The 13696-nt window shown below is 40.2% G+C and overlaps 1 protein-coding gene across 3 annotated transcripts in view; it reads right to left on the bottom strand.

Annotated features, from left to right (window-relative positions):
• mcama (melanoma cell adhesion molecule a) overlaps positions 1-6031 on the bottom strand; it is a 63903-nt gene extending 57872 nt beyond the window's left edge. For all 3 annotated transcript variants that reach the window (XM_029627566.2, XM_029627564.2, XM_029627565.2), the window contains exon 1: positions 5755-6031. In XM_029627566.2, the coding sequence (XP_029483426.1) occupies positions 5755-5818 (64 nt within the window). In that variant the 5' untranslated portion in view covers positions 5819-6031. The remainder of the gene's footprint in view (positions 1-5754) is intronic.
• Positions 6032-13696: the final 7665 nt, after the last annotated feature.

Here is a 13696-nt window from a genome sequence, read left to right as displayed (position 1 = left end):
TACCATTTTTGGTGTACATTTTTGTCAGTATTTCCATCAGTATCAGTACTATTTCAAGGCCCTGTTTTAAGCCCATGGGCTCAGACAGCACCCTCTCTCTAATGAACACAAAGAGTCAGTATATTTGAATATTTGCCTGCCGTGGCTAGCTGTCACTCAGGCTAAAGCAGTAATGTTGTGTGGACGAGGCCCACAGCAGCACACATCCCAGCTACCTCTGTACAGCACACGGAAAGTCCACCAAATTTCCACAGCTGCCCATTTCTGTAACGGAAGAGACATGAAAAAAATATAGGTAAAGTCAAGAAAGGTGCCTATTGGCATTGTATGTTCTCATGGCATTGAGAAGTGTCTGACTGCTGGAGCTAGAAGACCATTGTTCAGCTAAACTTCTGTTCTTTCACTCTTGGCCTCAAAAAAGAAGACTTCATTTTATAGATTATGCTTCTCCTCTGTAGGAAAGTGTAACCGATGTGAAATGTGAAATGGCTAGCTAGTTAGCGGTGGTGTGCGCTAATAACATTTCAATCGGTGATGTCACTCGCTCTGAGACCTGAAGTAGTTGTTCCCCTTGCTCTGCAAGGGCCGTGGCGTTTATGGCGCGATGGGTAACGATGCTTCGTGGGTGTCAGTTGTCTGTGTATGCAGAGGGTCCCTGGTTTGAGCCCGGGGCAAGGAGACAGACGAAAGCTAAACTGTTACATTGATGCTGTTGACCCGGGTCACTGGTTGCTGCAGAAAAGGAGGAGGTCAAAAGGGGGGTGAGTGTAACCGATGTGAAATGGCTAGCTAGTTAGCGGTGGTGCATGCTAATAGCGTTTCAATCGGTTCTCCACTCATTACCAGTATTAACTGCACCTGTTTGAACTCGTTACCTGTATAAAAGACACCTGTCCACACACTCAATCAAACAGACTCCAACCTCTCCACAATGGCCAAGACCAGAGAGCTGTGTAAGGACATTAGGGATACACTATTCCCAGTTAAGAAGTTTTAGGTAGTAGTTATTATAGGACTATTTCTATCTATACAATTTGTATTTCATATACCTTTGACTATTGGATGTTCTTATAGGCACTATAGTATTGCCAGCCTAATCTCGGGAGTTGATAGGCTTGTAGTCATAAACAGTGCAATGCTTGAAGCATTGCGAAGAGCTGCTGGCAAACGCAGGAAAGTGCTGTTTGAATGAATGCTTACGAGCCTGCTGCTGCCTACCACCGCTCAGTCAGACTGCTCTACCAAATATTAAATCATAGACTTAATTATAATATAATAAACACAGAAATACGAGCCTTAGGTCATTAATATGGTCAAATCCGGAAACTATCATTTCGAAAACAAAATGTTAATTATTTCAGTAAAATACGGAACCGTTCTGTATTTTATCTAACGGGTGGCATCCCTAAGTCTAAATATTGCTGTTACATTGCACAACCTTCAATGTAATGTAATAATTATGTGCAATTCTGGCAAATTAATTACGGTTTTGTTAGAAAGAAATGGTCTTCACACAGTTCGCAACAAGCCAGGCGGCCCAAACTGCTGCATATGAGTTCACAGTTGTCTTGAACGCACTGAAGTTGGAGATTTCCGAGTTTCCGGTTGTCTTGAACACGGCATTAGTCTCAGCAAAGGGAGGGAGAGAGCAGCAGACGGTCCGCCTCTCACAGTCCCTGCCTACTCTCTTCTTCCTTTCCTCCGAAGAGACTGACCTGATGGCGAAACTCTAGTCGCACCACATCTGTCTCAGGCACATATTCATGTTGTTCCTATGACCAGAGAAAATGAAATATCGATATTAAAATAGACATGACAATGCGAGCTGCTAATTATAATAAAAACGCATGGCTATTGATACACTTGGCTACTCATTCAATGCAGCTGCAGCGCAAGTGGAAGTAGAGAGAAGCAAGTTTTATGTTTGTAATAGTGTTGAATAAAAACAGTGTTACCCGTGCTGAATAAAACTTACGACATGAACTCCCTCCTAAAAACTGCACCTCTTTGCTGTATTCTTTGACAGACTCTCACTGGTCATGGATTTAAAAGTTATTAAACCTCACGTAGGCTAGTATCAAACTTTGTTGTGGCCGGGGTCATGAAAACTGTGTAAGCTGCAGGTGGGCATGGTCATTTGAACTATCGATTGGCCAGTGCAGCAGGCACACTCCATTTAGCTACAGATCTCCCGGTCCACCGGGAAGGCGGAGTTTGTCTTTTCAGACAAATTAAATAGTTTAAAATGGGAACACTTTGCCTACCTGGTGCACAGGGCTTCTGAATGAAGTGCACCGCCAACAGCGCAACACACAAAAAAGGTGTGCAACCCTTCATCGTTGGCTTTTCTACAAAAATGTTTGGTGATCGACTAGGAATGCCAGTTGGCATGACCAGCTGGTGACCACTGATTTAGACCATCCAGAATGAATTATCCTGTTGCTGCCCCCTGTTGGATGTCTATGACATTACATCATATGGTGACTGAAGTGACGATTAACATTCAATTGCATTTTGCTCCAATGAGCATGCTGAGTTCCCCCATCAGCAAGTGACATGTCGATATCTCAGCCAGGGGCTCTGGTTAATAACATTATATCTTATCTAGATGTACGCCAGAGAACCACTAGCAGCTGTGTATTACTATGCCATGAATGTTTACATTCATGATGAATAGTGTGTAATCTGGGGAGCTGTTCAAATGGATTTTAGGGAGGGCTGAGGGCTCCTTTCCTCACTAAAAGAATGACTGCCAAAATGAAGAAAAGTGTTATTCCGTCTCAAAAAACTCTCTCGCTCCCTCCCCCCTCTTTCTAGAAGAAGGAGATCATTGAAGATGTGAAGTGAACATCTTCCTCCACCAAAGAGCCTTTGAAAAGGTCCATTGAATTTCCTTCTGTTGTTTTAAAAGCGTCCTTTAAGATGCCTTCTTCAATTTCATTTTTTGGGTCCTCTTGAGTTCAGTCCCAAATACATACTTAAAGGACTATAATAATTCTAAGGTTTTAAACTGTAAGGAGAAGCAGTGCTCCATTGTTGACGAACCTAGCAGTGTGCAAAGAATGGTCTCTGAGGGGGAACAGCATCCCATTGTGCTTCCATCAGCAGAGGTCAGGGGCTGCTCCATCAAGCAGGAAGCAGGCTGCTTAATGAGTGGGCATAGGCCTACTGAAGCTCCTATGATGGGGGCCAGTAATGTACTTCCATATTCCAATGATGGCTTAATTTGAAGTTCATTATTTCCTTCATCTAAATTATTATTAGAATCTATTCGGAACTGGGACAATTGCATCAAGAAATATGGAGAGAAATGCAACCCAAAATGCAACCATACAAATAATGGCAGGTTATGTGTCATTCAAAGAAAGCCAGGCCTGTTTTCTCTGCTCAGTGAGCACTACCTTCTTGTTTTTTGTTTTGATGATTTGGTTCTCTAAATTTAATTAAAGAATCTCCTACCTTAGGAGCCTGATTATAGATTTTGTGTCAGTTACTGTTAGTCCTGAAATTACCTCATGTTTTGAGTTACATTAAAAGGCAGGCACAAACTAGGCATGCATGTTCGATATCAATTCTGTTTAACCTGTATTTTTCAATATTCACACAGTAGGCCAATTTTGTTGAATTCCTTGTATTGAAATGCAGTTATCTTCTATTAAGAATTTGTAATACAAGTACCTTGATTAAGGAGCGAACCCTTTTTTTCAATTTTCGCCAAAATTACATACCCAAATCTAACTGCCTGTAGCTCAGGACCTGAAGCAAGGATATGCATAATCTTGATACCACTTGAAAGGAAACACTTTGAAGTTTATGGAAATGTGAAGTTAATGTAGGAGAATATGACACATTAGATCTGGTAAAAGATAATACAAAGAAAAAAGTGTTTATTTTATTTTATTCCATCATCTTTGAAATGCAAGAGAAAGGTCCAAATGTATTATTCCAGCTTAGGTGCAATTTCGATTTCGGCCACTAGATGGCACCAGTGTATGTGCAACGTTTTAGACTGATCCAATGAGCCATTGTATTTCTGTTCAAAGTGTTGTATCAAGTCTACCCAAATGGGCCTAATTGGTTTATTGATACATTTTCAAGTTCATAACTGTGCACTCTCCTCAAACAATAGCATAGTATTCTTTCACTGTAATAGCTACTGTAAATTGGACAATGTAGTTAGATTAAAAATGCTAAATGAGGATGGGAATCCTACTCACAACCGTCCCTGTTTAGGTTCTCCAGAGGGGCCAAGGGTTTCTATCTTTAGTCAATAATCCAAAAACAAACAGCTTTACCTCATCTCTCAGGGGGGCGAGGAGGATTAAGTGGAGATGACCCAATTAAGACAAGGTTAAAAGAGGAAAAAACTGTGTTCGGAGGCTAAATTAAGGATAAGGCCAGAGCAGAGTGAGTGTTGTCCTGTTGTGAAGTGGTGGAGGGAGAGGGGGAGAATCAATCAAATGTATTTATAAAGCCCTTTTTACATCAGCCGATGTCACAAAGTGCTATACAGAAACCCAGCCTAAAACCCCAAACAGCAAGCAAAGCAGATGTAGAAGCATGAGAGGGAGGACCACACCATACTCAGGTAGATTAATGAACAGGTGAGTGTCAGTGGAAGTGTTTCCCCTATATGCATTTAGCAGCAGCACACCAGGATATGCATTTTGCAGCTGCACACCATGAGGATTTAGTGGATGGGGAGGAAAGGTTGTGGGGGTCTGGTGACCAGCAGGGTCAGACCATGAAAAGAGCACTCACACACACTGTTAAGGTGAGCTGCACTTAGTAAAAGCAACACTCAAACCCAACCCATCTTCGCTTAGAGCGTGCATGCACACATACATACACTTGCATGCACAAATACAAACTCACTGTCCTGTAATTTCTTATGATTTTTTATCAAAGCTGGCAAAGTACACACAACACAGCTCTAAACACACACACACATATATATATATATATATATATATATATATATATATATATATATATATATGTACTTATATATATATATATTTAAGGCGCGTGGTTGCCCGAGAGATGAAAAACACAGGTATGCCATTGATAGCTCTGGAAAAACAACTCCTAATTAAACCATTTAAACCTCTTGATCGTTGGAGAGGGCTGTCTGACATTTAAAACCAGCAAATATCATATGATAATATTGGTGAGCAAAATATGTTCATAATGCAAAAACACAACAAGGTTTAATACCCATAATTCCACATTTAACACGTGCATGATGATTGACAACGTGATTTCATAGTCACTGGCCATGGTGCCAATTTAGCAACTGCAATTAAAAGCGTATAACTAAAGTAAAGGTTCAGTTAACTCTGGCTACGTCAAGTTTTTTCTAGTTTGGGAAAGGGACGCTTTTTCATTTCCCAAAAACATGCGACTCCAACGGTTCACATTACAACATTTGCATTTTATACAGTTGCACTTGCTCCTAAAATAAGCAACAACAACTTAACTAAAAGTGTCTAGCCTATTATTACTAAATAACTGTCCACAGCTTCGCAGAAGAGTCAAATATATATAGGTTTTAATGCGACTGCAACGAAATAAATTCAATTTACATTAAAAACAGCCAAATATCGAAAGCCAAGGTTAGGCTGCTACAGCATCCCTCACTCAGTCGAAGTGCATCCCATTCAAACGGTACCCCTTGTAAACATTCGTTAAATCCGCGAGAAAAGTTTCCCAAAATCTAAAACAAAGAAAACATACGTTATTTGTCTTACTTACCATTCCATCTGAGGGAACAAACAAGAAGAAACACCAATATGAACGAGTTCTTTGGGAAAGCCATTCTGTTCCTCCCGTCTTATCCAGTCCTTTCAAAATGAAACGTAGTTAGTCAACTTGGTCCGCGCGCACAAAGAAAGAGCGAGTCAAGTCTGGACGGCTGTGAAGGAAAGGGAGGGAGGGAGTCGTGTTGCAGAAGGTTTGTCGTCTATTGTACTGTAGTACTGTAGTACTTTGTACTTTGATTTCCAAATTCCATCCCCCCTCCTCTTGTATTTAGTGGGTAACGGTAACACGTTTGCTTTTCTTGCGAGAAAATGTATCTATAACAGTAGGGACGCTAAGCCTATCATCATTGCCTGGAATAACACCTCTTGGCCAAAATGGTATTCTCTCATTTGGCTATATTTACATTGGGGTGTGTGTATAAGTAACTAGGAGCTTTGATAAATGAGAAAATGTGATTTATTGTGCACATTAACCCTAAACCATTTCTATGATGATATACCTCATGAATAATCATCTAATCATGAAATGCAAGGACGTAAAAGGATTGGATCAATCAATTCACATTCTATTCCATTAAAATAATCCTTTGTTCTCTCTATAGGTAGAAATACTGTACATTTGACAAATATTGGAAGAAATACATTGTCCACCAATGGGTCCTTGTAAACATAGTAGTGACCCCAACTCTCCACCCTAGTAAAGGGGCTTCTCTGGGGCGGATCAGCTTGCAGGTCGTTAACAACCTCTGTTTTTTTCATCACTGGACTGTCACCTCAGCTAACAGCTGCAGCAGAGAGGGGCTCCAGAGTAAGGCTCCCACTCCAGCTGTCCTGCGGGGTTGGGTCCCCGTCTATAGATCACTACTAGCCTGGCCTGGGACACATTGCAGGGGAATATAGGGTTACAAATGGAGGGAAAATCAACCCATTGGGCAGAAATGAAGAACAGTCTTCAGTGGCGGTAATAGAGCTATGTTGAACAATAGATGTAACAGGACACAGTATGTTCTGTTTTTACTTTATTTGATGCTGTGCAGGATATCTTGTTCAGCAAAACATTTTCTTTTTGATTTATTAAAGCGTTCAATCTCCTCAATTATTGTATATTTAGACTTCTAAATCATATTTATACTTTATTTATACTTCTCAGAAGGACTACATCAGAAATAATGGTAAACAATTAGAGAACGTTTAGTTTTTACTCTACTTTTACTCTAGTTTTTACTTTACTTTACCATTACAAAATGGGCTCTAGAGGTACCGTCTACACTGACAAAGGTACTCTCAGTGTAGTTAAGGTCACCTTCTACATCCATCACACACTCCGCATGCATCACACTGTGTGAGTGTGTTTGTTCACCTACAGATGCAAAAGCACTCATCACTGTACACAGCACCTGCAGATGCAAAAGCACTCATCACTGTACACAGCAGCAATTCACCCTGCAACCACCCCTGCCAAGTGCACCAAATCTTGGCCAGTGGATTTAGAAAGAGGGCAAAAAGGCAGAGTGTAGCACAGTCCCTTGAGGCCAAGGTACAGTCTACAGAGCAGTGAAGGCAAATCTGAAGCAAACGAGAAAGGGCCTTTGAAGTGGACATAGAGCCCAGGCCCCCTCTGAAATCCCTTATTTTCCCTGTGATAGAGGCAGAAAAAGACGATTCCATGTTGAAATGTCATTTTCTCAATCTCAAATCAATTTTATCTCTTGCACCCTCTTTCCATCTATCCCTCTCTTTTTTGACCTCTCTCTCTCTCTCTCTCTCTCTCTCTCTCTCTCCCCATGTTGTATCAGAGTTTCCCATCTGTCTCTCACACTGTTGTGTCTTCGGAGAGCAAACAAGAGAGGGAGGGGGAGATAGGAGGGAGTGACAGTGAGGATTTAATGGTCAAACACCATTAACACACACACTGATTATTTTACCAGGTGACAGGTGCCAGTTCAGATGATCTGCACACTCTCGTTAAGTCTCCAAGTTGACTTTTCCAGAATGATTGTGGGCTGGAAAGACAAGTGTGGTTTTTGTAGACTCAAGTACAAGTGTCTCATAAACAAGTCAAGATCACTGTGATGAAGAAGGTTGTCACTCCAGTAAAATGAGGTTCAAAAGTACAACTGGACCGATACCTCAAATCAATAAATTAAATATTCAAGAACTGACAGGTTGACAAGAGGTTGACAAGTTTCTATGTCAATATAATATTTATGCTTTTCTGTTTCTTGGACATATTTTTGTAGAAAGAAATGGTTAATGGTGAATAAGATTGAAAAGTCATTTTTGAAAATTCACTATCTTGTTAGATTAATATAATGCATTTTCTGCAAATACCAGAATGATCACCATTATGACTAATCATCACATTCACAAAACAGATGTTCTGTATTCCTCACCCTAGTTTCATATGATGAATCCACTCCCGTTGGGTTTACCGTTGGCATCGATATGAGTCAGAATAATTTATTCTAATTTATTTTATTCTGCAAAGTGTAAATAGGAGAATGTTGGTCATAAAGTCATTTTCATACAAAATTGTGTTTTGTGAGACTTTTGGTCGTGACTGCATCACAACATAAATTAAGGTTGGGTATGTTTCAATTCTGCACACAGCTGGCAGCACACAAGTAATCATCAATTCAGAGTACAGCTGCATGTGACCCAATCGTAATGCGGGTTCACTTTGGATATCTCTATGGGCTAGTTAGGGACCATCAGTAAATTACACAATATACATGTCAAAATTCTAATAGCTCCAAATTGAAACTCAGCCAACAATACATGAAAGATAAACTGAAGTTTCTATCTCACTACAGTATTTGTGCTATCCTGTCTCTTGGACATATTTTTGAAGAAGGAAATGGTTAATGGTGAATAAGATCAAAAAGTCTATTAGGAATCAAGGTAAGACCCAGATGCGGACACGTTGAATAAACAATGGTTTAATAGTCTAAGGGGCAGGCAAGAGACAGGTCAAGGCAGGCAGGGGTCAATAATACATGGGGCAGGGTACCGGGTACCGGTTGGCAGGCAGGGTCAGGCAGAGTGGTCAGGCAGGCGGGTACAGAGACAGGACAGACGAGGCCAGGGTCAAAACCAGGAGGGTGAGAAAAGGAGAGGCTGGGGAAAAAACAGGATCTGACAGGACAAATGCTGGTAAGCTTGACAAACAAGAGGAACTGGCAACAGACAAACAGAGAAAGCAGGTATAAGTACACCAGGGATAATTGGGAAGATGGGCGGAGGGGAGAGGAGACAATCACAAAGACAGGTAAAACAGATCAGGGGTGACAAAGTCATTATTTAAAATTCACTATCTTGCTAGATGAATGTAATGCATTTCCTGCAAATAATTATCACCTTTATGACTAATCATCACATTTACAAAACACATGATATCTCTATTCCTCACTCTAGTGTCATATGATGAATCCATTTCCATTGGGCTTACTGTGGTGAGGTCAGGTGCTGATGATGTGGAGTACATGAGAGGGAGAGAGATGAGCCAACAGAGGATCAGGATGAGCTCTGAGGTGTGACCGGTTTCTGTGGCTGCCTGCACAATTCCCTATCATCAAGATCACAGAATACCATGTTTTTTTCCCATGTCACTCACTTTGATTACACACACAAAGAAAATCTTCTATATAGTGCCGAATAAGGGTTATTTGGCTTGTAACCATAGCGGATCCTATTTTGATACTATATAGATACTTTTTTAAAGATTCTATTAAGCAGGGGTTCTCAAATTGGGGTCCAAGGAGGTGCTATTTTTACATGATAAAAAAAAGAACATTGTCAACAACAACAGATTAAACTAATTAATTTTGGACAAGGGTTCTGTGGAATAAGTTTAGAGGGAGTAATACAATACAATACAATGCAATATTATTAATCTACAATTTATGTTCTTAACCCTGGGCAACATGGACCTGGGAGGCTCACATGGATATTGGTATCCACATTACTGTGGCAGGTAGCCTAGCGGTTAAGCGTGTTTCGCCAGTAACCTTAAGGTTGCTGGTTTGAATCCCTGAGCTGACTAGGTGAAAAATCTGTCAATGTGCCCTTGAGCTATGTACTTAACCCTAGTTGCTCTGGATAAGAGCATCTGCTAAATGGCAAACATACTCAAACAATTTTTCAACTTAATACTTCTTGTATTCCCCCCAAATTATATATAAAAAACAACAACATAAATGCACTGTAATTTAAGCAATTTTTCTATCTGCCTCTTGGCAAAATGTTTAGAATTGCAGGAAGTCAGTTTGGGCTGGTGGGAGGAGCTATAGGAGGACAGGCTAAATGTAATGGCAGAAATGGAATTCATGAAATCACAAACATGTGGTTTCCATGTTTGACATCATTTCCTTTATTCCATTCCAGCCTTTACAATGAGCCTGTCCTCATATAGCTTCTCCCACCAGCTAAATGTTCTCTCCTAATTTTTATTTAACTATGCAAGTCACTTAAGAACAAATTCTTATTTACAATGACAGCATAGGAATAGCTGGTTAACTGCCTTGTTCATAATGACAGATTTTTACTTTGTCAGCTCAGGGATTTGATCTAGCAAGCTTTCAGTTATTGGCCCAACCCTCTAACCACTAGGCTACCTGCTGCCCCCTATGCCAAGAGGCATAGAACTAATAACTAATCATTTAGAAAACAGCCTATGTGACATCGATATGAATCAGAAACATTTATTCTTCTGTCAAAATTTACTACAAAGTGTAAATAAAGTCAGTCTCGCCCAAAACGGAGTTTTGTGAGACTTTTGGTCGTGACTGCATCCAACACAAATTAAGTTTGGGTTGTTTCAAACCTGCCCACAGCTGGCAGCACACAAGTAATCATCAATTCGGAGTGTAGCTGCATGGACCCAATCATAATGCCCGTGGTAAATGTGGGTTCATGATTGGATACCCCTATGGGACTAGTTAGGGACAATCATTAAATTACACAATGTACATGGGACAAGATCTCCAAATTTCAATGATTTAAAAAACTCAAACCAAATGTAAATTGCAGAAATTAATTTACAATTACTGAAAATATTTCATGAAATAGCTAAAAGTTGCCTAACTGGACCCAGAGTTAGGCTATCCAAAGTCAAACCAATTTTGCCATGGTCGCACAGCAGCCGGCTGTAGCTAATTGGCAAAATAATTTGTATAACTCAACCCACCTGCAAACACACACAAGAGTCACCCACATCAAACCACACTCTGAAACCAACTCACATTTGAATTCAGTCGCCCGAACCTTTAAAATGTTTCTTCCCAGGGCAGGGCCCAAGACTTGGTTCGTCCGGCAATGCACTGCCGAAGTCATAGTAAAACTCGAGTTGTGTTCTGATTCTGAGGGGGTCCCTGGTGAATTTTCTATCACAAAAGGGGGTCCCCAGCCGTCCCCAAAGAGTTTGGAACTTTTATAGTGCTATAAAGAACCCTTTCCTAAGGTTCTATAAAGAACCATTAATAATAAAGGTTCTATATAGCATAAAAAATGGTTCCTCTATGGTTACAACCCCTTTTGGAGCTGTATAGAACCTATTTTTATGGGTCTTTATAGAACTTTTATGGAGAAGGGTTCTATAAATAAACCTCAATCTCAAAAGTTCTTTGTAGATAATTTTTAAGAACCATACAGTTTTTTAAAAATATTTTTGTTAGCCATATTATATTATAAAATGTCCTTGGGCGTTATTGGGTTGATTGACAATTTAAATCAGGTGTGCAACATGTAGAACAGCCGGGGTTCCTTGTGGAGAGAATTGAAAAGCATTAATTTATACCATACATGAGTATTTCACAAGACATGGCTACTGGCCCTTGGTCATATTTAATATATAACTTTGCAACACAACATATTAGAACAATTGGAATTGACGCTCTCATTCATGGTTTGCTTGCACAAAAAAAGATGTGAGGAAACAACTTACCAAAATATTTGAATGAGCCACCACCCCTAAATTTCAATTATCACTAAACTGCAAAGAACCATCACCCTTACCAAAAAACACTTGAAGAACCCTAATTTGTAAGTGTGTACAGTTTGCAGTCACGATGGAAATCCCTAACAAAACTATCTGTTTCACATACTCAAAACAACCATGAGAAATAGTGAATGGAGAATTAAGAGGGAAGAGCTGCTGGGATCAAAGTCATGCTAAAGGTGCTACTCTCCTGCCAAAACTTGCAATCAATACAGGAATCTTCTCCCCTACAATGTTTGATTCTGATGGTTGGTGTTTGTCTTGAATAAGACCCCCACTGTATGGACTTACTCACGGTAATGATGCAGCATTGGGAATGTGTATTCTTCAGACAAAGACCACCTCCATGGCCATGCAGGTCCCACCTGAATAGTCATCTTATACCACAGCGGGAGGTGTTCTGTCGCTAGATAATGCTGATGAGATGATATCTATGACTGTGTGAGTGAGAACCCTAATGTGCCTGTTCTTAAAAAAAGTATATATTTTGATTATATTTTCACTTTTCACTGGGTTGATTGATTTGATGGTGAATTCATTAATTAGTGATAGGGTGTAGCTGCACTTGGTCATACTCAAGCACGTTGGTGTACATTTAAATTAAAATAGTGTATCTCTTTTACACCACCAAACTTTTTATTTTTACTCTTTGGTCCCCTCTTCACCTTGCTGTTACATTCAGCACCACTGTAACAAATATAAAACAACAGCACTCTACAAGACAACACAACAGCTTGTAAAGACAACACAGCTGTAGGCCTCTGGATCAAATTCGCCACAGCACCAGGTACGGCAAAGAGCCTAACCCAAAATGGCACATATTGTTCAATGACATTCAGTGTGGGGCAGCTGATGTAGGCTAGTGATACAGAGCTAACATGATGATCCTGAGCATTCTCCTCCTTGTTGCCTGGAGCGGGAGCTAGCACTGGCAGGTCTGGTTACACAGATTGGGAACAGAGTGTACCTCCACAGGGGTGTCAGACTCGCCAGAGCCAAAAGCGAAGATGACATGCAAGAGCTGAGGACAATGTCAAGGTCCTTTTTCCTCATCCCCCCAAGTTCAGATACTGTAAGGTTATTTCTGAAGGTTGTGCTGAAGGTTTTGGGCGCCAAAGATCTTAATTATAGGTCATAGTGTACAAAAAGTGACCTTGACCTCTCGTTGTTCTGACTTTATTATCAAAGTTAATCATGTATGTCATTAGCTGAAGCTGTATGATCCTTGTTCCCATGAAAGTGTGTGTATCGGGACTGAAATTCACCTCAGGGTATCACACATTTCTCTCATCTCAGTTGTAGCAAACATTTCACTAATGTGTGAGACGCAGTGGGTAGGTTGTGTTTAATCTGAATGGTAACCAACATTATGCCCTCTTGAGGATACTAAGTTCTTTCTGGTTATAGTGGCTAGTTTTCCTGTAGCTTATTCAACCAAAATCTGAATTCATCCAGGTCAAGACAAGTTCAAACTCATGTTAAATGTCTGAGTGAGTTAAGCAACTAAATATTCATGCCACAGTAGGACATTTCAAGGATTGTGATTGGGGATTAATTAAAGTAAATTACAATCAGTAGTTTTTTAATGCCCATAATCATTAGTTAGGTTATGTTTTATTCACATGACTAGTCATCAGAAGTACTCTGTTAATAGGCACCATTATTCCAGAACATGAGGCATAGGATACATTCAAAGATCAAAGTGAATCCACATTGTCAGAAGGTGATTTTCAGCTAGTGGAGCATTCTCTCTATACGGAAGCTCTGACAATACTACTTGTTGTTAATGGAGGTGAGTTCAGACACAGGTGCAGGATTGTGCCAAGAGCAATAGGCTAAACAGGTCTAATCTAGAGGTTGACTCGTTGCAATTGAGTTTAAATCAGAGTCCATGACACATTTGTAATGACCATTGCCTGGTCTAACTGAGGGGGCCTTT

The sequence above is a fragment of the Oncorhynchus nerka genome, linkage group LG22, assembly GCF_034236695.1.
Source record: "Oncorhynchus nerka isolate Pitt River linkage group LG22, Oner_Uvic_2.0, whole genome shotgun sequence".
Taxonomy (NCBI): Eukaryota; Metazoa; Chordata; class Actinopteri; order Salmoniformes; family Salmonidae; genus Oncorhynchus; species Oncorhynchus nerka.
Note: the sequence above shows the minus strand (reverse complement) of the source record. Positions and strands in the feature narration are given on the sequence as shown.